The following is a 23395-nucleotide window of genomic DNA, read 5'->3' on the forward strand; positions in this document are numbered from 1 at the left end:
GATTTTTAAATGTATTCATATATCTCATCAGACTACAGGTAAAATCAGTGTCACTCAAAACCTCCATGAGAGCTGTCTCAATACTAAAGTTGACATAAACTCCAGATTTAAACTCATCCAAGTTATAATTTATAATATCTGGTACCAACTTGTTTAATGTTGTTTGCTTCCTGTTGGTACTTTTGTTTGTTTTTCATCTGACAGCTCGTGTTTTCAACATGTCCGACTTAATTTCAGCTTCTAGATTCAACAACACAACGCTGCACAATCGTTAATGACAAAACTAACAAAGAAACTATGAATATGGAGCAAAAACTAAACTGGAAGCGACTAATTAAACTCTACATGTTATTTACTCTGCCTGTTAATTTTAGAGCTGCCAGGCCAACAGACTGCAGAACAACAGCTGATGTGTTTGTTTAAGATAAGACGGCAGCAGATAATCAATTCAAGCCTCATCAATAAAGTCTGGAGATAACAGAGGAGGAGAGAACAGCTCCCACTGAAAATACCTCCAGATAACAGAAAGCCACAAGACAAAGAGCTGCAGGGAAATAATCATAGTTTGTCGGGTTTTGTTAAAATCTAAAATATTCTAGCTGCTACATCCACACTGTTGTGAATTAGGAATGTGGCATTTAAAAAAAAAAAAAAAAAAGTAAATTCCATTTTTCAGCTCAGCAGCACCATAAATCTTTAATAAACACACAATGTGTTTATATTTAAGGACAGAAAGTCACATCAGTTTGTGCAAACAGACAGAAGCTGCAAAGTTTAAAACTCTGCGTCTTCGTTCACAAAGAAAAAAAAAAACCTGCTGGTATTCAGTTACAGATCAGAACGTTACAGAAAAAAGGAAAACATTCACCATAAAAACCTCATGTACAGTTTCCTCGACACACTTTCTTCTTCAACATGAATATTTGAGAAACATGCACACACAGATTTGACAAGAAGAAAATCCTACAACTGTTCAGTGATAAACGAGAAACCCTGAGACCAGTATGACAGCCTTCACATCAAAACCACGCTGTAGAAACATTTACATCGATCTCATTAATGGAAACTGTTTTAACGAGTCATTCAGTGTCGAATAAATTAACTTGGCAGCTGCAGAATTCTTGAGAATGTTTAAACTGATCCAACGGTTCACGTCCATTCAGCTTTCAGTCTTCAAATGGGAAGCAGCTATAAATATCTCAGGTTAGTGTCGAGGACCTTCTGAACGTCCCCATAAAACACAACCTCACTAAAGGTCCCCACAATGCACATCTGCACTATGGGTCCCCATAAAGAAAGTCTAAAATCTAGTTGTGTCTGATCTAGATTTCAGAAAAGCTTTTCCATTAATGCTCTACTGAGGAGGTCCAGAATGAGTTTGGAAACTGATCTGTGAGTCCTCAGCTCAGTGTTTTGTGTAAATCCCGGCGTTTCCGTCCAGCAGCCATTTCTCTTTTTTAAACCATCACAGTAAGAGCAGAGGAAGAAGCAGCGTCAGATACAGAAACCAGCCGGTTGGATTCACGTCGACAGCTGATGAACCATACCAACGAACCTCCTCCGAGTCATCTGGGAAGTAGAGAAAAAAACAAACTGGTTTTATCATGTCAAGCAGAACTGAAGTGCTACCTTTGGACTCCTCATTACCTCAACACACTTTGAAATTCTTGTTTTTGTTGTGTATTTCATAGTTAGCACCCTTTTTTCCTGCACTACAGTTGATTGTATTCTATTTTTTAAGGCCGTCTTGAACTTCCTTCTGTTGCAGTGACGCTTTTCCTTCACTCTCTTAGAAGCAGAAGAACCTGAAGGAGCTCTGGGGATGTTCAAGGAACGTTTCCTACTTGTGGGGTTTCTGTGCAGCAGTTAAGGGGAGGATGTGTTGCTATTTAGAATTGTAAATGAATGGGTTCAGGGGGTCTTTGCATTCAGAGGGACCTCTTTCTGTTGCCGAGATGAAAAGTGTGAACGACTGGTTTTGAACCATCTGTTGGACGTCAACAGTCCGTCCTGTTAGAAACTGTTGTAGGTTTCTATTTACTGCAAGATGCCTCCAGTGTGATCCAGGATCAGGTCGCACCGGTCTGTCAGAGGGTTTTATGGGTCAACTTGGTTCTGAGGAGGACATCTGGTTCCTACGAAGTGTATCTTACCGCAGTCTTTGTGGAAGACGTGGGGGAAGCAGTGCAGGAGGCCGTAACCACAGCGGCAGTACGAGCAGCCTTTCTGAACCCATATGCCGTGAGGAATCGGGCCACAGCTCCTGCAGACAGATGGGCAGAAAATATGGAAATCACAAACCTGAAAAACCAACCCAGCTATGGGTTTGAATGTGTCACTAATAAACAAGGATATACAGTGTACTGCAAAAGTATTTGGACATTCTTACCTATGCTACAACATACATTCAGCTGTCCACATACTTTTGACCAGATACTGTATTACCTACAGTGAACCCAGCACATTTTTGTATGATATGGCCAAAAGTATGTGGACACACATTGCCATATTGCTTATACAAGACGTCGCCGGCCACATATTTTATGATAAAAATGGATTTAATTCAATTAGATAGTTTAGAGAACAAGGGACAAGGGTGTGTGGACATTTTAGGTTCAATTCTGTATTAATCATAATAAACAGGAACCTTTAGATGTCCAAAATATATTTGACCAGATTACAGATTTGTCCCACGGAAGTCACCACATTTCTGTATGTGTATGGCCAAAAGTATGTGGACACTCATTGCCATATACAAGTAGTTGTCTTCATATTACTGGACAAAGAATATATTTAATTAAAATAGATGGTTCTAAGAAAAAGCGTCAAAAGTATGTGGACAGTTTGGGATCAATTCTATATTAAACACAATAAATAGAAACATCTAGCTGTCCACATACTTTTGGCCAGGTAGAGAAAGCATGTTTGATTCTTAGTACTGTGAATATAAATATAGATCATGCTTTGAGTGATCTTAGCAGCATTTATATTTATCTAAATTTTGGTAGAGTCACCTCCTGTTTGCACTGTGACCATGAAACAGATGGTGTTCGGCCTGATTCCTTAAAATATTGGGGGAGAAAAAAGAAGTCTAGATAGAGAAATCTTAAGGTGATATCTTAAGGTTTGACTCTGTTGTAACTCTGAGAAGAAAAAAATGTGAGTTCTGAAATATAAATTACCAAAATATCACCTAACTGACAAATAAAAAGCCCCCTGAGTCGCCGTAAACGGGAGCTTGAGGACGAAAAGTGGCACCTCTGTTCCCGACAACCACTTTAGAAAATGAACGTAATTGCAGATTTGGCAGCAGCAGATGTTTTTCTTGTCCTTCACCTGATGCGTTCGTCGTACTCGCAGATCCTGCCGCTGAAGAACGGAGGACAAGCGCAGAAGCTGCCCAGGATGCAGGTTCCTCCGTTTTTACAGCATCTCCGACTCTGTTGAGCACCTCAAAGAAAAGATGGTTTTATTAACTCGTTTCCTTCACTTCATTTTGCATTTGTCAGTTTATCCGGGTGTCTTCTGAGCAGCGTTTGAAAGTCTTGATTTTAAATGTTCTGTGTTTGAATTTTGAAGCTGCAAAGATGGATGAAAATGACCTTAAACTTTACTCAACATCTGTCAAAAATGTCTTAAAATCTGTCAAAGTGATTGAAAACTTGTCCTAAAGTCACTGTTCTGTGCAGGATGATGTTAGAATGACGGAAATCATAAAAAAGTTAAATATCTTTGATGACTGATATCACAGTGATTTTCAAAATATGTTGTATTTAATACATTTAATTGGTTCCCAAACAATATTATGTCAAATTAGTCCAAAATTACTCAAAACATGGAGAAAAAAATATGTGAAAACAACCAGAAACATGCAGAGACTCTAAATGACTAAACTTGTACAGAAGTACTCAGAATGACACAAAACTGGTCAAATATAACTCAAGATTTGTCCACGACTTAAAATGTGTCTAAAACTACTCAAAACACATCCAAGACTCCTTGAAGTGCTTCTAAATTTTCCAATATTGAAAATAAATGTCCAAAATGTCTCAAAACTTGTCTAAGATGACTGAAAATGACTTAAAAACTTGTTAGAAATTAGTAAAACTCATCTAAGATTACTCGTGTTGTCCAAAATGACTTAATTGGATCCAAATAACTCAATACATCAATAAAATTACTCAAAAATCTTCCAAATGACTCAAAATTACTTTAAACTTGCCTTTAAAATTGCCTAAAAATATCTTTAACATGTCTTTAAACTGTCCATGCTGCTAGAAAAGGACTTCAAATTTGTCAAAAATGACTTAAACTTGTCAGCTATTACTCCAACTTTGTCCAAAATGATTTAAAACTCATCCACGATGACTCAAATGACTTAAACGTGTCCAAATGACTCAACACATGACAAAAATTACTTAAATCTGCTCCAAATGACTCAGAACTTGCAAAGATTACTCAAAATGACTTCAAACTTGCCTAAAATTACTCAAAATGTGTCCAAAATGACAAAACTTTGTCCGTATGATTTTAAAACTTGCTGGAAATGACTCAAAATATCATCAAATTGTCCTTAAACGTGTCCAAAATGTCTGTAAGGTTTAGTTTTACTCTCCTACAGTCTCTGTGCACTTTAACCGACTGAACGGAGGTTCGTGGGGCCTCTGCTGGTCCTCGGACCACGGCTTGAGCCTCCGTCTGTATCTGAGATAAACCAGAGTCTCCATCTGGAAGCATTCCTTCAGTTCTTCTGCTTCACGTCAGCAAACACAGAGAGTCTGAACAAACGTCCACAATCACAGAACAACACTAAAACCGGAGCAGCAGCAGAACCTTCAGCTGGCTTCATACAAACCACATTTATTTCCTGTTTTATTCTGAAAAACCTCAGTTTAAACACGGCTTTTATTGTTTCGGTCTAGTTTCTGTATCTGGATAAGTTCATGCTGCATTTTTCAAATTTGTTGCCAGAAAACATTTCTTAATGAGTTTTTTTCTTTTTTAATTTTAAAACAAAATGTTTAAAAAAAAAAGCTGGAAAGCTTGTTCGTCTTAAAGAAAATATTCTGAGCAGAATCAGGTTATTTGTATGATTTAGTCCCTGAAGTTTAGCTTTCTAGAATTAAATAAAAAATGTATAAAAAAGAAAAAAATTATTCTTGTTCTTCCTGTTAGATTCATTTATTCACATTAAATTCTGGTTAATTTCTTTTGTAAAATTCCTCAATTATTTCAAAACACAGAAATTAATTGTGAGGCTAAAATGTGTTAAAATTGTTGATTTGTTTTGTTTTCACCTGAAACTTGACCCTAAAAACTCAGCGTCTCGTCTTTACTCTGAGAAACCTTCTGCTAAACAAACCTGCAAATTTTTATAATTAAATTAACTTTCCTCACTTCATTTAACTCTTTATATTCTTAAAAACAAACTCTGTAAGAACATAAAAAGCAAATTTTACTTTTGCAAGAAGTTATTTCTAACTTTTAGTCCCTCAAGTTTTAAAATTGACTAAATTCTGGCTCTAAAATTTGCCTGAAACTCGAGTCTAAAGCCTCAGTTCCTCGTCCCCTCGTCCCCTCGTCCCCTCGTCTCCTCGTCTCCTCGTCTCTTCATCTCCTCGGTGGGAAAAGTTTACCGTCTGTTTGAGGCAAACTGCTGAATTCTTTTCGTCGTCCGTTCTGTTTGAGCGGCGGTCGAGTGTGAACTTACTGCCGGTGAGGCCGACGAAGGGCAGGACGGCGCCACCATCTCGGTGTTTACGCTCCCCGTCGTTTGGAGGGGTCCCCGGGACGAGCTGGTCCAGGGAGCGCCGGGAGGACGACACCACCACCACCGAAGAAGAAGAAGGAAAAGAAGAAGGAAAAGAAGAAAGAAAAGAAGAAGGAAAAGAAGAAAGAGGAGGTGGTGATGAAGAGGTGGTCTGGCCTCTGATGCACTCTAATCCTCTACAGTCTGCAAAGAAAAGTTTGGTTTGAACCAATTGGTTTCCATACATGACACAAAGTTGGACATATTTTCCCAGAATGCCTTCAAACCTGTCCAAGATCAATAAAAATGACGTCAAACTTGTCAAAAATGACTCAAATCTCATAGAAGATCACTCAACGTGACTTTAAACTTCCTAAAGGTGTGTCCAAGAAGTCTCAAAACTAGTCTGAAGTGATTAAAAATGACTTTAAAAACATCCAAATAAAGACTCAAACTTGTGGAAAACGTGTCTAAGATTATAGATCCACCATTGTCCAGTACGATCTAAAAGTCATCCACGACGACACAAAATGACTTTAAACGTGTCCAAAATTACTCAAAACAAAATATAACGCAAAAAAATAACTCAAAATTTGGTCCAAGCGAAATAACAATTCTTTAAAATGACTCAGGACTGATCCAAGACGACTCAAAGTGACTTTAAACTTGTCAAAACTTGCTTTGAATGTGTCCAAAATGTCTCAAAACTTCTCCAGGATTACTGAAGATGACTTACAAAAATATCAAAAAAGACTCAAACATGTCTACGAGTACTACAACGTCGTCTAAAATAACCCGAAACTCATCTAAGACGACTCAAAATGACTAAAACGTGTCAAAATGACTCAACACACGACAAAAAATTACAGAAAATTGCTCCAAATGACTCAAAACTTGCAAAGATGATTCAAAATTACTTTAAACTTGTCCAGAATTATTCAAAAATTTCTCAAAACTTGTGACACAATGTGTTCAACTTTACACCAAAATTACTCAAATGTGTCCAAAATGACTGAAAACTAATCCAAGACGACTAAAATGGGCTTTAACGACGTGTCCAAAGTTACCTAGAAATATGTACAAAATGACTCAAACTTGTCAAAGGTTACTCTGATTTTGTCCTAAATGATTTAAAACTCATCCAACGATGATCAAAATTACTTAAAAATCGCTCCAAATGACTCGAAACTTGCAAAGATGACTGAAAGTTACTGTAGAACTTGTCCAAAACTACTCGACATGTGTCCAAAATGACATTAAATTTGTCTAAAATGATTTAGAACTTATTCAAGACTGACCAAAGTGGATTTAATTTGTCCAAACTTCAAAACTAGTCAGCGAGTATTTAAAAAGACAGAAAATTAACCTAAATGAGTCAAATAATGATCAAAATTACTTTAAAATGGCTCCAATTGACTCAAAACTTCAGAAATTTGATTCAAAATTACTTTAAAATGTGTCCAAAGGGACATAGAACCAACAAACTGATGACGTCGGTGGACATATTTTGGAAGATGAGCCACAGTTTTGGTGAAAATCTTTTCTTTTCCACTGTTCTTGTTTTTTGAAGCTGTGAATTATGAACATTTTGCACATTTGAAAACTCATTTTATCCACAAACACAAAGAATCTGTGTAACATGGTTAAATCAGGAAGAACTGTGACAATCTGAACGAGAATCTCTGGTTTATTTTTCTACTAATGTTCCTTAAATGTTCCTCTTTACTCCTGTAACACTGCAGATTTCAGCCCTGTGGGATTAATAAAGACTCACTGTGTCGTATGAAACCGACTGCTGCTGCCGTCTAATGTGATTAAAGACGAATTTTAAAACACATTTGACCGTTTTATCCAAAAGATTGTCGATGCAAAGTCCATAAAACATCTGCATTAAGTCTCCAGACTCAAGAAAAGTGAAGCGAATACGCGTCTGTGGAAACAAACTGAGCTGAACTTCCTGTAAACACATCAGAAGGTGTGAGTTCCTGAAAATCTCCAGTAAAAAGGTTCAGAATGAAGATTTAAAGTCCCTCAGACTGGTTGGTTTTTACACATTTTAGGACAAAAACACAGCAGCTGGTTTGTATTTTACACAATATGTTTAAATTAAAGCTAAATCTGACTGAAATGTTTCAATGTTGTTGCATTAAACACGATAAATGTGGAGTTTTTAGCTCCTTAGAAGAAACGTGGCCTTTCATATGAGTGGATTTGTTTAATTGAGTATCTTTGGTCAGTTTGGAGGCTTAAATGCAGAAACAGACCTGAAGCCGGCAGAGCAGCAGCATGAAGAGGCAGCAGACACACCACCATCCTGCAAACAGACAAATTCAGTCACATGTTCACTTAGACAGCATGTTTTTAATGGTTTTATGGTTTTATTGGGTCTCCAGACTCACCTGAGCAGCAGCGTCCAGCTCATTTTACCAACAGATGAAGTTTTTAAATAAAAAAAAAGCAACTTTCTGGAGTTTTTCTCGCAGTTTCAGCTCAAAGTGAGAATAAAATGAATAAATAATGGGGGGAAAAAACAGCAAAATAATCCAAAAGCTCTCCAGAAGAAGTCAAAAAAGGTCAAAATGTCCACAAGTTAAAAAAAATAAACCCAAACCTCGTTCTGACTTCACAGCAACAGATTTAAAACCTTCAGAGAATTTAAAAGAATCCCTCAATGAGCAGAAACTTGATAAAAACCAGGAGCAGTGACTGGTTTCCTCCTGCTGCTCTGCTCTGGATCATCTGGAGCTTCTTCTGCCCTCCAGGTGAGACTCTCTCAGGGGGCGGGGCTTCGGGAGGTCACGCCCCCTGACGTCACTCTCTGAGAGGAAGTTCAGCTGAAATCAATAATTACAGAAACCGGCTGGAAAAAAACAACTGACAATGTGCAAAAGAAAAGCTGAAAAAATGTTTAATCGTGTTTTAATTAGTTTTTTATGCAATAAGTAGGAAAATATTCTGAACCTGGTTCATGAGAAGTTTTTATTTTATGTAGAAATTATTTATTAACTGGACAAAAAATAAATAAAAAGTGGGGATATTTTAACAAGAATAAATCTGTTTTTCCTGTTTTAAAGCTGCAGATTTTTGATGTTTTCAGTTTGTTTTACGGCTCAAGCTGAAAAGAAACGAATCTGACCAGAAGATTTTAATTTAATTTATGTCTGATGAGAAAAAAGAATCAGTTTTTGAATTAATCACTTTCTTTCAATTTTTGCATAAATAAAAATAAAAAAGCAGCGTTCAGGCTGTAATTAACAAGAAACAGCCTGAAAGAAACGTCACTGTGTCTTTTTCAAATGTATATGTTCAGGTTTTTGTTTAAAAAAGTTAAATTAAATGATTTTTTTTCCTCCAGTTTATGGTTTCACAGCAGAGTTTGTGTGTTTTTTTATATTAATTTGCGTCATTTCATTTAAATGTCGTCAAAATTCAGCCTGAATCTTCTCTAACTTCACTCTACATCCTTACTTTTGTTTAAATAATGGAACAATTCCTTCTCCAAATGTTTTTTTTTAGTAAAATTCTACCCCTACATGTTTTTATACACATTTTTAATCATATTGCTGTTTTATAATCGACTCTGTTGCAAACCCTGTACAGGTCTCGTGCATCATTTTACATAAATGTCACCAGATTTAAGCCTAAAACATGTTTTTTATAGTATTCATGGTGTTAGTTTGTGCGTCTGACACAAACCTCCACTGAGACGAGGTTGAAGGTCATTGCTTGGTTTCTGCAGGACGTTAAAAGCAGTCGTTTGGTTTCTGGAGCTGCTCTGATTCAACAGGTGATTTCAGATTGAGCTGCTAAACGATGTTAATGTTCAAAAGTCCAACAGCGATTATTTTAATAAAAACTCTTTTAATGCTGAATTATCAAAGGTTTGGATGATGGAGAAGCTTTGATAATGACATTTAGAGGTTTACTAATGAACCGAGGCGACGATAAAGATCAAGGAGCTGTTGTGAAGCAGTTTGATCAGATGAAGCTGAACCAGAGGAAATGGATCTCCACAGGTTTCCTTTTGAACTTAAACAGAAACATGCAGTCGTCCTCAGATGTATTCACACCCTCCCATTAACGAAGGAAAACAGCAGCTGTCAGCGAAATAAGTGACAAAAGTAATAATAAATAAAAATGTAATGAAAGTCATGACATTGGCTTTAAAATGTGGTTCAACAGAAAATAAAATAAAAATGGATTCTGGCTCAACGCTCATCAGCAAAGGGCTCTAATTTAACTGTTCTGTTTGATTTTTTAAATTATTCTTTTCAACCACAATTCAAAAGTAATGTTGTATTTCACTAAATAATAATTTAGCAAATTTTTATTTATTATTACTTTTTTCAGTTTCTAATTATTTCAGTGACTTTTGTGGATTTTGCCTTTTCTTTAAAGGAAGGAGATAAATAAATCTGACTACTGTATTTGTGGTGACGTTTCTTCTTCTCTTTACTTCTTTCCGTCTCCTTTCCTTCCTCTGATTATTCGTCTTTTCCTCGTTTCCCTTCCGTCTCTCTGTGAACTCGGTTTCCCTTCACCTCCCCCTCCGTCCCTCTCTCTCTCTCTCTCTCCATACTCATGCAGATTAACCTGTCGCTCGTCCACTCTCAGCTTCACATGTAAACGAAGCTGCTGCTGACAGGAAGTCCACCTCAAACAGAGCTGCCTCCCTGCAGGCAGCAGCTGAAAACCTTTCACACTCAGCAAACCCGCCACGTCTGGTGTTTTAACGAAATGCAAGACTCAAAGTGTTGTTTGAGCCACTAGTTCTGTTGCTTTCATGTTTGTTCTTGTGTTTTTGCACAATAATTAATGTAATAATTGTCATTAAACAGGAAATATATGTGAAAAGTGTGAAGAACATGTTGATTAATCTGCTGCTGAGTGTCCACAATCTATCATTTGTGCCTTTAAGACGAATAATGAGGTTATATTCCGACATTAAAAGCACATTTAAGAACCTGGAAGCTTAGACGCTGACTGTTTATATACATTTTAATACTTTCCTTCTTGTTTGGTTTTACATTTTCTATTCAAATGAAGTATTTCTTGCAGGTTCGGCGACATATTCAACCTGTAAGACGACATTTATTTGAGAATGCAGTCACGTCCTGGCAGCTACGTGAGAGATTTGTTGGTATATTTATGATTTTAAAGACTTTTTTTTACTGGTTGCGGCTGTAAAACTGCAAATTTCCCTTCTGTGGGATCAGTAAAGGATTCATTTCTCTTATTTTAGGTTCAACATTAGCATCTTTCCATCCTCGTGGTAGAAGCAGTTCGTTTTCTTTACTTCGTCAGTGTCGTTTTTCTGTTTCAGTTTATTAGTTTTTCCATTAATCTGTCTTCCGTGAACCTTCTGTTTCTACCAGTCGCTGCATTTTCCTCGTTTGATGCCGTATTCTGCTCAACGTTTGCCACGAGTCGTTCCTTCTCACCTCATCTCAGAGGTAAACCACAGCTCCTCCCCCGCCTCCCGCTAATCTGCCGCCGCTGTGAGCGACAGCCGGAGGTGGAAATGGGTGTTTTGTAATCGGCGCAGCATCACAATGCCGCCCGGTCTCACAGCAGCGGTCGATCTGCATGTGAAAGCTCAGATTGTGCTTCGGGACTCGGCGGGGAGGCAGAGCTCGGGTCTGGGATGAAGACGAAGGCGATGGAAAACACACCCGGCGCTGAGTCGGTGTTTGCTGAGAGGAAGTTTGTAGCAGCTGCACTGATCTTAGGCCTCAGTTTAAGATTAAATGTCTGTTTGACTTCTTATGACACGATTACCTCTAATAACACAGTGTGCACTGTTTTATTTGTGTTGTCTTTAAATCTATTATCACGAAGCCTCTTTGGAGCGACTGAGCTTCAAGTTTGAACGTTAGCTTTACCATAAAAAAACCTTCAGTCTTATTGATTCAGACCAAGTTTATCGCTTTAAACAAGCCTGAACTGCAACGTTACAGCAAAACAAAGTCGATTTATGGAAATATTTTTCCACATTTCACGTCAGTTTCAAGGTTTTTGTTTCACTTTGCCGCCATATTAAACCAGAAGGTTTGTCTCTTTGTATCACGCCGTACATTATTTAGTAGTTTCCTCATAGACTTCTATACATTTTGTCATTTGGTTAAGAAGCCAAATCAGATTTTCATCTCACTGCCTCGTTTCCAGCTCCTGACAATAAACCTCTTGAAGCTTGAATCTAAATTAGAAATACTGCCAACAACCATGTTTGTCATGTTTTCAGGACTAACATGTCGTATTAATCAGGCTGTGGATGATTTATGGAAAAAAAACAGTTTGCAAAAAGCTTCGATATGAAAGTTCAGGTTAAAAAACCATCACATTAGTTTCGTCAGTTCCCTCTGAGAGTCGTAGTGTTCCCTCATGACAGCAGACCACGAGTCGATTTGTACCAAAGGAGGCAGAAAGGTGGAAAATATTTCATGCACTTTAAGTACGAGAAGAAAAAATAAAAGAAACATTAGTGGAAGAAGACGAAGCAGCAGACTGACATGAACCACAACCAGGCAGAGTGTTTGTCTCCCTCTAGTGGACGCTTGATGAAACACAGTCAAAAGTGTTATTCCATCCCAGATCATCGGGTTCCTTCTGCTCGACCGTCTCTGATTTATCATAAACTCTGGATATTTAACGAACATTTAGGCTGATTTATAATAAACACTCATAATTACACATTGACAACCTGAGGCTGTTTAATAGTTCCCCAGATATTGTTGATCAATGATAGAAGCCTGAAAGAACAATATTTTAGTGCTTGTGGTGCAACGAGTCGTAGCTGCTCAATCAGTTATTACAGTTAAACAAATAAATCTTAGAAAGTATTTAAGGTATTGAGTGAAAATGAAACAAATATCTGCAGGTTTACTTTTCACCTTCACCTTGTCTACTTTTTTGTTGCATTATTGGACACTTTGATTTATTTATTTCTATCTATATATATATATATATATATTTATTCCTTGTGTGTTTTTTTCTTTATTCTTTATTCTTATTCCTGTTTCCATGTGGACCAGGTGCTAAATAGATTATATTGCATGTTATACTAACTAGGATAATTGTGTTTGTGACAAATGAATGTGATTCAAGAAATAATAAATAAATGCAGCATGGCTAAATTAAAAACAAACAAACAAACACACGTTCAGCACGGTGAAACATGTTTCTGCAGCCGATGAGAGAGAAAAAGTGTAAAAACAGAAATAGTGAGAGATCTACAGTATGTATAAATACTGTTAGTACTACATGGTACCAGTTGATTCTGGATGTTTTTTTTTTTAAATAAACAATCACAGAAATTCGATGTTTGTTTTTGTTCTCTCTCCTTCTTCGTGGTCGTTCTGCTTCCACTGAGCTGCAGGACTTTAGATTTCAGAGAAAAATTTTAATTTACATCCAATAAGTCTCTAAAATGCAATAAAAGAGGAAAACCATTTTGTTTGACAAATTGAACTTTAATAAAAGTTAACATTTCTTTACTTCATGCAGTAAAGACGCACATCGTAACACAAACACTTCAGACTCATCTCTGCATGTTGTGTCTCATTTACACACTAAACACGACATCTTCTCCCATCACATCTATCGCCGCGAGTTCTTCATTTACATCTGCAACGTCTTAAAGTGCTTCGTATTTCAGTCTGTCACTACTTTGTGTTAATGTTTGTCTGGTTTTTGAACTGCTCACTGTTTGGCTAATAGTTATTTAGCAAAATTACAGAAAAAGGGTTTCGTCATTCTAGCAACAGAAGCTAGCTGGCTAATGCTAGCGGCGATCAGATGGCCGACTCCCACATAAACACAAAATGACATGTTTTCTTACAGTGTTCGTGCGTGTAGGCAGTTTTTAAATCATACCTCTTTGCCTGATCGCTTATTATTTTTACACAGGTCATCAAAAAACTCATGAAGCTGAACATTTGAGTACCTTTCACTTATGAGATTTGGGGTTTCACTGCTTTTCAGGTGGTAAAGATGCTAGATTAGCAAAAAAATAACTCTTTCCTACATCAAACAACCCAGCAGATTAGTTTGTTAGCGGTAGTGCTAGCTTGGCTACCTCTGTCGAGTCCCCAGCAAACTGTAAATACTTAGTCATGTTTGACTAGCTTCACATAGTCCTTATTAACTCTTTGAGTTAGCATGTAAGGAAATCATGTCAGCGATCCTCTGTTGTTTTGACAATTGAGAGTTGGTTAGTTTAGCTAATTGAAGGTAAATATCAAGCTGCATGTATCACAACGGTTTAGCATGCGCTCATGTTCTTAGCTAGTGTGCTAACGTTAGCAACATCTACAGTCATGTGTTCGAGCTTTAGTTTAAAATTGGAGGACGCTAAAGCAAAGCTAGCTGCTGGACGGTCAGTAATTCCTACTGAAGTAAAGTGTTTGCAGCAGGTTTGTGGCTGATTTGCAGCAAACATTAGACACTAGATCGCAGAAATATGTTGCTGAAAGTTTTCCAACGTTGGCAAATGGTTGAGAACTTCCAGTAAGATTCAAGCATTTAAAAACTTACCGACGGGTTTGAACCACTGTTTGCTAGTTGCGCTGAAGTTCTAGTTCTGGTAACAAGTTTGACGCAAAACTTGTGGTTTGTTTTTGCCATAAAGAGCATTTTTGGTGATCATGAAGGTAAAGTCTGGTCTAAACACAGGTAGATAGTTGATCTGAGTTTAAAAAATAAGAAAATACGATCTACTCACAGTTTAAACAAGTCGATGCCAACTTTAGTACCATTAGGTAGTTTGACACCGTTGCCCTTTGACCTTCCCCAAAACTTTAAAAAATGTCAGTTTCCTTCTAAACTTTGATCAGAAGGTTTCAACTTTCCTCTTCTTCATCATCGTCTTCGTCCTCTTCTTCCTCCTCTTCTTCTTCTTCCTCCTCTTCATCATCATCTTCATCTTCATCCTCCTCCGTCGTATTCATCTTCCAGCTCAGGGCCCACTCGCTCTCCGGCATCCCGTCGTCTTCGTGCTTCAGTCCCATGAACCTCTGACTCCGGTGCTCGGCGGAGAAACACACCACCTCGTCCTCGTCCACCTTCCTCACGCGGCAGATCCTCCACGACTCCTTCCAGGCCCGCCACTCCTCCATCTCCTCCGCCTCGCCGCCGTCTCCGTCCTCGTCCTCGAACGCGTCTCCCACGCGGTGGGCCACGGCGACCAGCGACGACGTCTTCCAGGAGGAGAAGGACGAGCTCAGCTTGTGGAACTGCAGGTGAAGCGGAGCGTCCGGTTTGCATTTGACTCGTTTTCGTGACTTCTTTACCTCCTTCTGTTTTTCTTCTTCTTGTGTGTTTGCTGATATCTTCTCTGCTTCCTTTTCATCTTCGTCACGCTCCTCCTCTTCCTCCTCCTCATCCTCTTCCTCCTCCTCCTCCTCCTCCTCGTCACTCTTTTTGGAGTCCTCTTTCTCTTTTGTATGTACTTCATCTTCTTCATTGTCGTCTTCTTCAACATCTTTCTTTTGGTCTTTGTCTACTTCTTCCTCTTCATCCTCCTCCTCATCCTCATCTACTTCTTTGTCCTCCTCTTTACACTCTTCCTCCTTGTCCTTATCTTCCTCTTCATCCTCCTCATCCTCCTCTTCCTCATCCATTTTTTTGTCCTCTTGAGTGTCTTTTTTGTCTCTCTTTTGAATTTTGGAATCTTTTTCTTCATCCTCCTCCTCCTCTTCCTCTTCTTTTTCTTCATCATCCTCCTCCTCTTCTTCTTCGTCCTCCTCCTCTTCCTCCACGTCATCTACTTTTTCGTCCTTCTCCTGGCTGTCTTTTTCTTCTTCTTTGTCCTTAACTGTTTTAGCAGCTTCCTCTTCTTCATCCTCTTCTTCATCTTCCTCCTCGTCTTTGTCTGCTTCTTCCTCTGCTTCTTCGTCCTCCTCTTCCTCGTTGTCGACCTTCTTGTCGTCCTTATCGTCTTCCTCTTTCTTATGTACTTTGTCGTCCTCTTCTTCTTCATCTTTGCCTTCTTTCTCCTTGTCTTCCTCCTCTTCTTCCTCCTCCTCCTCCTCCTCTTCATCATTATCTTCCTTGTTATCTTCTTCATCTGCTTTATTCTTCATATCCACGTGCTCCTTAGCATCTTCCCATTCATCTTCCTCCTCCTCCTCCTCCTCTTCTTCATCCTCCTCTTTAATCTTACTGTTGGACTCTTCATCTTCTCTTTCTCCTGTTTCTTCATCTACATCCTCTTTTTCCTTCTCATCTTCCTCCTCCTCCTCCTCCTCCTCATCAGCTTCTTCCTCCTCGTCATTCTCAAGTTTTTCTTTCTCCTTGTTCACTTCATCTTCCTCCTCCTCCTCCTCCTCCTCATCTTTACCTACTTTGTCCATCTTGTCCACATCTTTTGGTTCAGCGTTCTCCTCCTCTTCCTCGTCCTCCTCATCTTCATCCTTTTCCTTCTTGTCTGATTCTTTGTTCTCCTCCGATTCATCTTCACCGTTATCATTTAGTTTGTCTTTGTCCTGCTCCTTGTGAACCTCTTCTTCATCATCATCCTCCTCATCAGCTGCATCATCCTCCTCCTCCTCCTCTTTGTCCTCCTCCTCCTCTTTGTCTTCTTCCTTCTCTGCCTGTACATGTTGGTCCTTCTCCTCTTCATCATCTTCATCGTTCTCCTCACTCTCACCTGCATCTTTGTCCTCCTCTTCATCTTCTTCTTCGCTTTCCTTTTCTTTATCTTCATCCTTTTTGTTTACTCCTTTGTCCTCCTCCTCCTCCTCCTCCTCTTCTTCTTCGTCCTTCTCATTTTTAACATCCTCTTCCTCCTCCTCTTCCTCATCTACTCCTTCATCCTCTTCCTCCTCAGTCTTCTTGCTGAAGTCAATCTCCTTCGTGTCTCCACTTCCATTGACAGCCTCCTCCTCTTCCTCCACTCCTTCGTCCTCCTCCTCTTCCTCCTCATCTACGCCTTCATCCTCCTCCTCCTTTGTATCGTCTACCATCTCCTCCTCTTCCTCTTCCTCCTCCTCCTCCTCTTCCTCCTCCTCTAGTGTGACCCATCCTTTAGGAGCCCTCCAGGCCTCCATCCACTCCGCGGTATCTATGATCTCCTCATCCAGGTCTGACGTGAGGAGAAGGTTTGTGGCTTCACGTCTCCTGGTCAGCGAGGCGCAGTGTCGATGGTGGGACATCAGGGAAGCCTCACGCCACCTGCAGACAGGTTCAGATTGATCGCATCAGTTTGACCAACAAGAGCAAAACTGAGCAACGTAGACGGTAAATCACATCTAACAGGCACGACCGAGATCCGAAAGAGATGCTAAACAATCACAGAACAAACCAAAATGACTAAAAACTGATGCAAAACCACCTCAAAAACAAGATTTTGTAGCTGCTTTAAAGCTGAACATCCTTCATCAGGACCTCCTGAGTCAATAACTTATTGGTGAAGACAAAGAAATCTGGGAGGACCTTGAATGAGTCCACATTTGAAGAAGATCCTCACTCGCTCATTAACTGATTTTCCAGTAAAAAGAAGCAGCAGCAAAATAAACAAAGTGTGGACAAACAGTGTTTCTTAATTTGGTGGATTTTTAAGTGCACAACAAAGACACATTTATGGTCATTCAGAATCAGTCACATTGTTTGTATAAACAATTAAATAGATGTTTATGTTTACAGAAACTGTCCATAATATGTGATTTACGGGGGTATTTCCATTTATTCGTGTATTCTAAATCACATTATTGGGCTTCAAGCTCTGCTCCAATAACTAGCAGCCATTTAGGGACAAACAGCGCAAAAGAAACGCTGCGATTTTTCTATTAATTTACTTAAAACTGACATAAATTAACCACCAAAATGCAAAGTGGTGTGTCACTGGTAGTATTCACAGTTAACATACAATCACATATACACCATTTTTTGTAAGTTGCTACATAAATAAGTTATTATACACACTGTTTATTAAGAGAAAATTTGTATTTTTTAATTAATTACGGGACAAATCCCTGCTAATGAGCTTTAACACTTTGTCTTTAATGTCTTACAGTGCGTCAATAATCAATTTGTCCACCAGAGGGCACCATCAAACCGTTTTTTCCTGCTCCGGATGTACTGGACAGTGTGTTGGTCACTTTGCAAGAAGACACTGGAGAGAATTTAGTCCGTCAGTTTAAATGATCTTGTTCATTAAATGGCATGAAAGATTTTATTCAAAAAAACATAATTTAGGAAAACTTTGGTGTTGTTCCAAAGAGGGCCAGTTGCACAAATATAAAGGCTTAACAGGCCAAAGAAGGACTTCACTCCTTTATTCACTGCAGCACTATGCAAGGAACACTACAACAAAGTCTAATGATATTCTATGTTTTTAAAATCAGCAACCAAACAAACAGTATAAAGCATCGTCTTTGTTTCCAAAGTCAGATCTATCTCATTCCTGTGTGCTCCATCGCTCTTTAAACTGAAAGTAAAAACACATCAGTGATCCAGTGTTGCAATGGGTGACCATTATCACCATGAAAACACACACAGTAGTTTATTTTGACTCATACGTTCCCTGTTGCCAGAAATACTTAATGTGTATTAATATGCAGCTGAATGTAATTAAATAGTTCAATAACTGAGTAACATTTTCTGTAACCTACATTGAGCAGCAGCTTTTGGATATTTGGCTTCTCTTTGAGCCGTTTGAGCCATTTTAAGGACTCACATCTTTAATAGGAATCACTGGATTCAAAGGCTTCCAGTTCCAGGCAGACTAGGGAACGTATCGAGAGAAGGACTAACAGGTGGTTGTTTTTGGTCTTTTCAGATTTTTCGAGCATCATTCGCTGGACAAACAGCAGCAACCCACCTGATCTGCTGCATGTATCCCCAACACGAGCTCCAGCTTTTCCGACGCTCTTCGTTTTCCTCTGGAGGCGCTGCAGAGATCAGCCAGGAGTTGCTCCATCCCGGCATCCACACATCGTTTATCCTCATTACGAGGTTGGTGTCGGCGTCGGCGTCGGAGAAGCTTTCCGACAGCCACTCGTCGTCTTCACTGTATTCACTCAGCGACTCGTCGTCTTCTGTTAGCGTCTCATCGTCTGCGTTGTCTTCAGTTTCAAGTTCTACCTCGGACATCTTCCACGAATCCTCCCAGTCAAAGAGCTCATCCTGTTTGACGATAATAAAAATAATATAAATGTTTGTTCTTGCGGCTCAAAAACAAAAACAAAACCCAGTAACTAATGATCCCCACCTGCTCCTCCAGCTGCTGCATTTTCTCAGACTTGTCGCTGAAGTCTTGCTCGTAATCCGACCACAGGTGATCCCAGTCCTTCTTCTGCTGCCTGAAAGCAAAGTTCATGATCTTCCAGGTTCCGGCCCAGCGAGGAAGAGTGTATTCTCCGACCCGGAGTTTGCAAACCAGTTCTCTTTCAAACAGAATGTCCCACTGGAAAGGTTCCACCTCCAAGGGGTCCGACTGGGCCGGACTCTTCAGCTGGAAACAAGAGCAAAGACGAAATGTGAACCTTTTGCAGTGAACCCTCAGTTGTCTCTCTTGTGGTTTGATTAAATCATGATAAAACTTCTAAAAAATGATATTTTCAGCAGGATGGACCAGAGAAGAGACAAGAATCCCCAATTATTAACCTGCCACCAAATTAGAAGTGAGAGTCCTGAAGAAAGTGCAGCGTGATTTGCTAAAGGTTGCTGGAATTTGCACAGTTGGGCAGATATAGAAGCCGGTAGCCAGAACCAGTCTGTTGTCACCCGATAGAACTGACTCTGCAAACATATCCAGTCATACCCAAATGGGAGATCAACATAAGGTTCCTGTGGCTAAATGGGATCAAATCCCTGCATCAAGGATCCTAAAACTTGTGGAAAACCAAAAACACAGGAAGCTACAGGAGAACCTTTAAAGTTCCTTCTGTCTCATCAAACCAACACAGTAGTCAGGACTTTACCCAGAACGTTGCTAAAACCTCCTGAAAACTCTTGGTTTTGGTACATTGTATGTAGTTTGTACCTGTTTCCAGGACCGACTCCATTTTTCCACAGAAGACGTCCACTCCGGCTCTGCTCCGCCCCCCTCTGCCTTGTAGCTCCTGTCGTTGGTCAGTTCTATGGTGGTGAAACCTGCGATTCTGGCTTTCAGCTCTTTGGCCTTCAGGAACAGATACTTGGGAGGCTTCAGGCTCATCCAGGAGTCTTTCCAGCACAACCTGAACACGTCCACCTCCACTTTACGCTTCGGCCTGCGAGGTTTGGGCGAGGCCGACCTCCTGGGAGGAGGCGGCGTAGGAGGAGGTGGTTCAGGTTTGGATTTTGGAGCAGGAGGCACGACTTTGAACTTTATTTTGGGCTTTTGTTCGGCTTCATCTTGTCCCCTGGTGACCCTCCTGAACTCGGACACGTCACCTTTCTTAAGGTCTCCATTGGCGACGATCGAATGGTGGTAGGTCCACTTTGAGACAAGCCTGCGGATTGAAACACAAAACAAATCAGTCTCACAAACTCTCTTCCTGAACTGAATCTGAACAGCTAGCAGTTGGTTCTATTTTGCCCTAAACTGAAAACAAACATGTTCTAGTGTGTGATTGTGACACAACAACAAACATCCTTCGTTCTCACACGTTGAGGGAACTCTTCTTATCCCATTCAGCCTGCTGTTTGTTCTGGTCTGCGATGCTCTGAGCTCGTTTCTCCCATTGGTCTCTGAGCCGCCCGTTGCCGAACGCCCTCGGCTCCTCCTTTTTTGAAAGCATCTTGTCGCCTAGAAAGACAATAAAACGACAGAAACAGTAACAGACGGGTTACATTTCTGCAGCACATCCAGTTGACGTATGGCCTTTCCTCTAGAAGTCCTCAGAACTTTTATAGACCAGTGTCAGGGAACTTTCCAAGGAATGAAGGTTGCTTCAGGTCTTTATACGCTCCCCCAACAAAACCTAAAACCCAGAGATGTTGGACATCATGACGGTTGCTATCAACTTTCTTTGTCAACCAGCTTTTCTGCTTCAGACAAGGAGGCGTTGACTCTTCTTCCAATGAATGGACCAATGGTGTCCCGCCTACTTTCAACATGTCAACATGTTTAAAATAGAGCAACGAGGAATCTAAAATTAGACGTTAAAAAGTGCTGCTACTGCAAATGATACAAGACAGGAGTTCTGTTTAAATCAATTCAGACGATTATTTCTAACGCAACCAACAGAATAATCATCCTTCAGATCTGTGTTCCGTTAGCTGCACCACCAGCACCGTAAAACTGTAAAAGCAAATTAGAACCAAAGATGAAAACGGATGATTTCTGCATCACATGTTAAATACATGTCGGGTTCCCATGGCAACACAATGCAAACAGCATGTCATGCTGTAACGGCTTTATTCAGCGATATTAGTGATGCGGATGAAATATTTTTATGGAAAGGCAAACGCTTCTTCCAAATGACTTCAATCCAAAACTCTGAACAGAACCTGCTCCGGACCAGCTTAGCGCCACAGCACAAGTTACCATGGAGATCTAGCAGGTTAAGGCTCAACAGACCTGCTAACAAGCTAATCTGGTTTCAAAGCACAGGCCACCCACACCACAACACAACCTGAATGTCTTGCTTTCCAGTTACATTACACATTGATAATATTCAGGATTTTTCATTGGACAGACACATACAGCTCCTACATTCATCATCATGAATACATACCGACAACAACGGCAGTTAGAAGAACGTATTAATCCGGTTTCAGTCCAGCTCTCAGCGCAGCGTCTCGTCGGAGACCGACTGCGATATGAGACAACCGGCGTCGCTCTAAAATTAAACCCAGCGCCAAAGAGCAACAACAACAAGAAAACAGGCCCGCGGTCAGTGTGAAAGTTAAGATGTTAAGTCTGTGTTCGCTTTATTATTTATATATAATGATGACGTGTGTTCAGGTTGTTTCACGCCTGATTTTGAAACGTCTAATGACACTGAATGTTTGACCTCAATTGGTCAAGTCTTTTCTTTAAAAGTAACAAAACAAAGCAAACATTTCAGCCCTTGGATAAAATTCTTATTATTATTATTTATTTATTTATCTTTTAGCCTTCTTAAACGGCTGCGAGAATGAAGCGTTAGAGTGAGTCAGCGGCTTTAATCCTCGTCTGTCTGGAGGATGAACTCAAAGACTTAACAGCGTCTCACATGATAAATGAGTCCGACCAACGATTAACGTAAAATTAGGAAATGAGCTCAGGCCTCCTTCAGCGTCTCTCCGCATGAAAATGACCCCGATGGAAAGAATCAAGTAACAGTGACGTCAACATCAGACTGTCAATGATAAACGAGTTAAAACGAGAAAATGCGGCTTCAGATCAGTGTTGAAGCTCATAGTTCAGAATCAGGAACTCTGTTATTTGGATAAAGTCGTTTTTTTAAAAAACTTTGAGTACTTTTCCAAAAATGTCCCTATTTTTTCCCCTCTATTTACGGTTATTGTTTTAGTTGTTGCTATTTATTTATGTTTTTGTTGTTTTTTATTCCTACTTGATGCAACAAATCTGTTCCTTGGAAACGCGTTCTTTAAATAATACAGGTTCAAACATATCAAAGTTGGTACCATTCTGCGTGTAACAATACAGATAGAGCTACTTATTTGAATGCAGCTAGGCTAGCAGTTTGCAGGGTTTGTGCTAAGCTAGGCTAACCACATTCTGGATCTCTACCTGTACTGAAAACACAGACGTTAAAGTGAAATATTTCAAAGTCATGTTTGTTGTATTTTGCTTAAAAAGGTGGATTCACTTTAGCTAGTTAGCATATTTAGCTAGTTAGCATGAGCCCCATGTGCTGGCCCTCTCACCACCAATCTCGCCTCCATCTACTTTTCTGTGCTTGAACACAGGTCTGGTCAAGTTGTGTTGACATTTATAGGCTGGGTATGTGTTGCATATATCCGTAACTTAATTCTTCTTGGTCAAAAACAACATTTCCGATCTCCAGAAATTAAGTCATGTGTTGTGTTTGTCACCACAGATGCGATTCAGCTGCACCTAAATTACATGTATGAACTCCAGCTTCCAGAGACGTTGACTTTAAAATATAATGGGTGACTGGCTGAGCTGGTCCTGACCTCTCTGGGGCCCGAAGCATAATTCAGCTAAGGCGTCCTCCTTCCTAACACGTGAGACATGCAAACCATTTGCCATTACCGCAGTTGCACCTGACACCCTGCTGCTCCCACTACAATCCTGCCTCCTTTAAAAACAGTTTGCTCTAAGAATAAGTGGACCTATAGTGTCAGGCCTTTCCATCGTGCAGTGAGTCTATAGTTGCAGCTGAACCAATGTGCACCAGAACGCAATTTACGACCACCATCACGTCCGTATGTTGTCTGCAGTGATTTCTACAGAGGCTGCTGAAGGACAGTGTTTTCTGACAGCAAGATGAAATGGTATATATAGAGTGCTTGCGCTTAAGCTAAGGTGGCTGAAATACCTTTTGTCAAAACATACAATACCCCACCTCTAAAAACCCAAAGTAACCCTTCAGAGTGTTCAGTCCGGTGCTGCCACTCAACCACAGCTTTCCCCAGTAGTCGCTAACTTTAACGCAAAAATCTCTCGCAACCTAAAAAGATATCGTCTCAATTATGTAAGTGTCAGGAAGGAATCGGGTGAGTGGGTTGTGCAGGTTGTGATAACAAGAAAAA

The 23395-nt window shown here is 39.8% G+C and overlaps 1 protein-coding gene across 1 annotated transcript; it reads right to left on the reverse strand.

Annotated features, from left to right (window-relative positions):
• Positions 1–1465: 1465 nt before the first annotated feature.
• On the reverse strand, positions 1466–8171 carry tdgf1 (teratocarcinoma-derived growth factor 1). The gene is made up of 6 exons (XM_008301218.1): positions 8149–8171; positions 8057–8063; positions 5711–5795; positions 3337–3451; positions 2154–2263; positions 1466–1569 (listed from the first exon to the last, which is right to left on the reverse strand). Exons 1-6 carry the CDS (start codon positions 8169–8171, stop codon positions 1466–1468), a joined length of 444 nt encoding a protein of 147 aa, XP_008299440.1.
• Positions 8172–23395: the final 15224 nt, after the last annotated feature.

The sequence above is a fragment of the Stegastes partitus genome, unplaced genomic scaffold, assembly GCF_000690725.1.
Source record: "Stegastes partitus isolate 25-593 unplaced genomic scaffold, Stegastes_partitus-1.0.2 Scaffold1643, whole genome shotgun sequence".
NCBI classification, from domain to species: Eukaryota; Metazoa; Chordata; class Actinopteri; family Pomacentridae; genus Stegastes; species Stegastes partitus.

Excerpts from the sequence above, each read along its gene's own strand:
- tdgf1 (XM_008301218.1), bottom strand. The coding sequence starts at position 8,171 with ATGAGCTGGACGCTGCTGCTCAG. Across the intron at positions 3,452-5,710 it reads CTTCGTCGGCCTCACCGGCA|GTGCTCAACAGAGTCGGAGA; the intron begins GTAAGTTCACAC and ends CTTTTCTTTGAG. Across the intron at positions 2,264-3,336 it reads GAGTACGACGAACGCATCAG|GAGCTGTGGCCCGATTCCTC; the intron begins GTGAAGGACAAG and ends ATCTGTCTGCAG.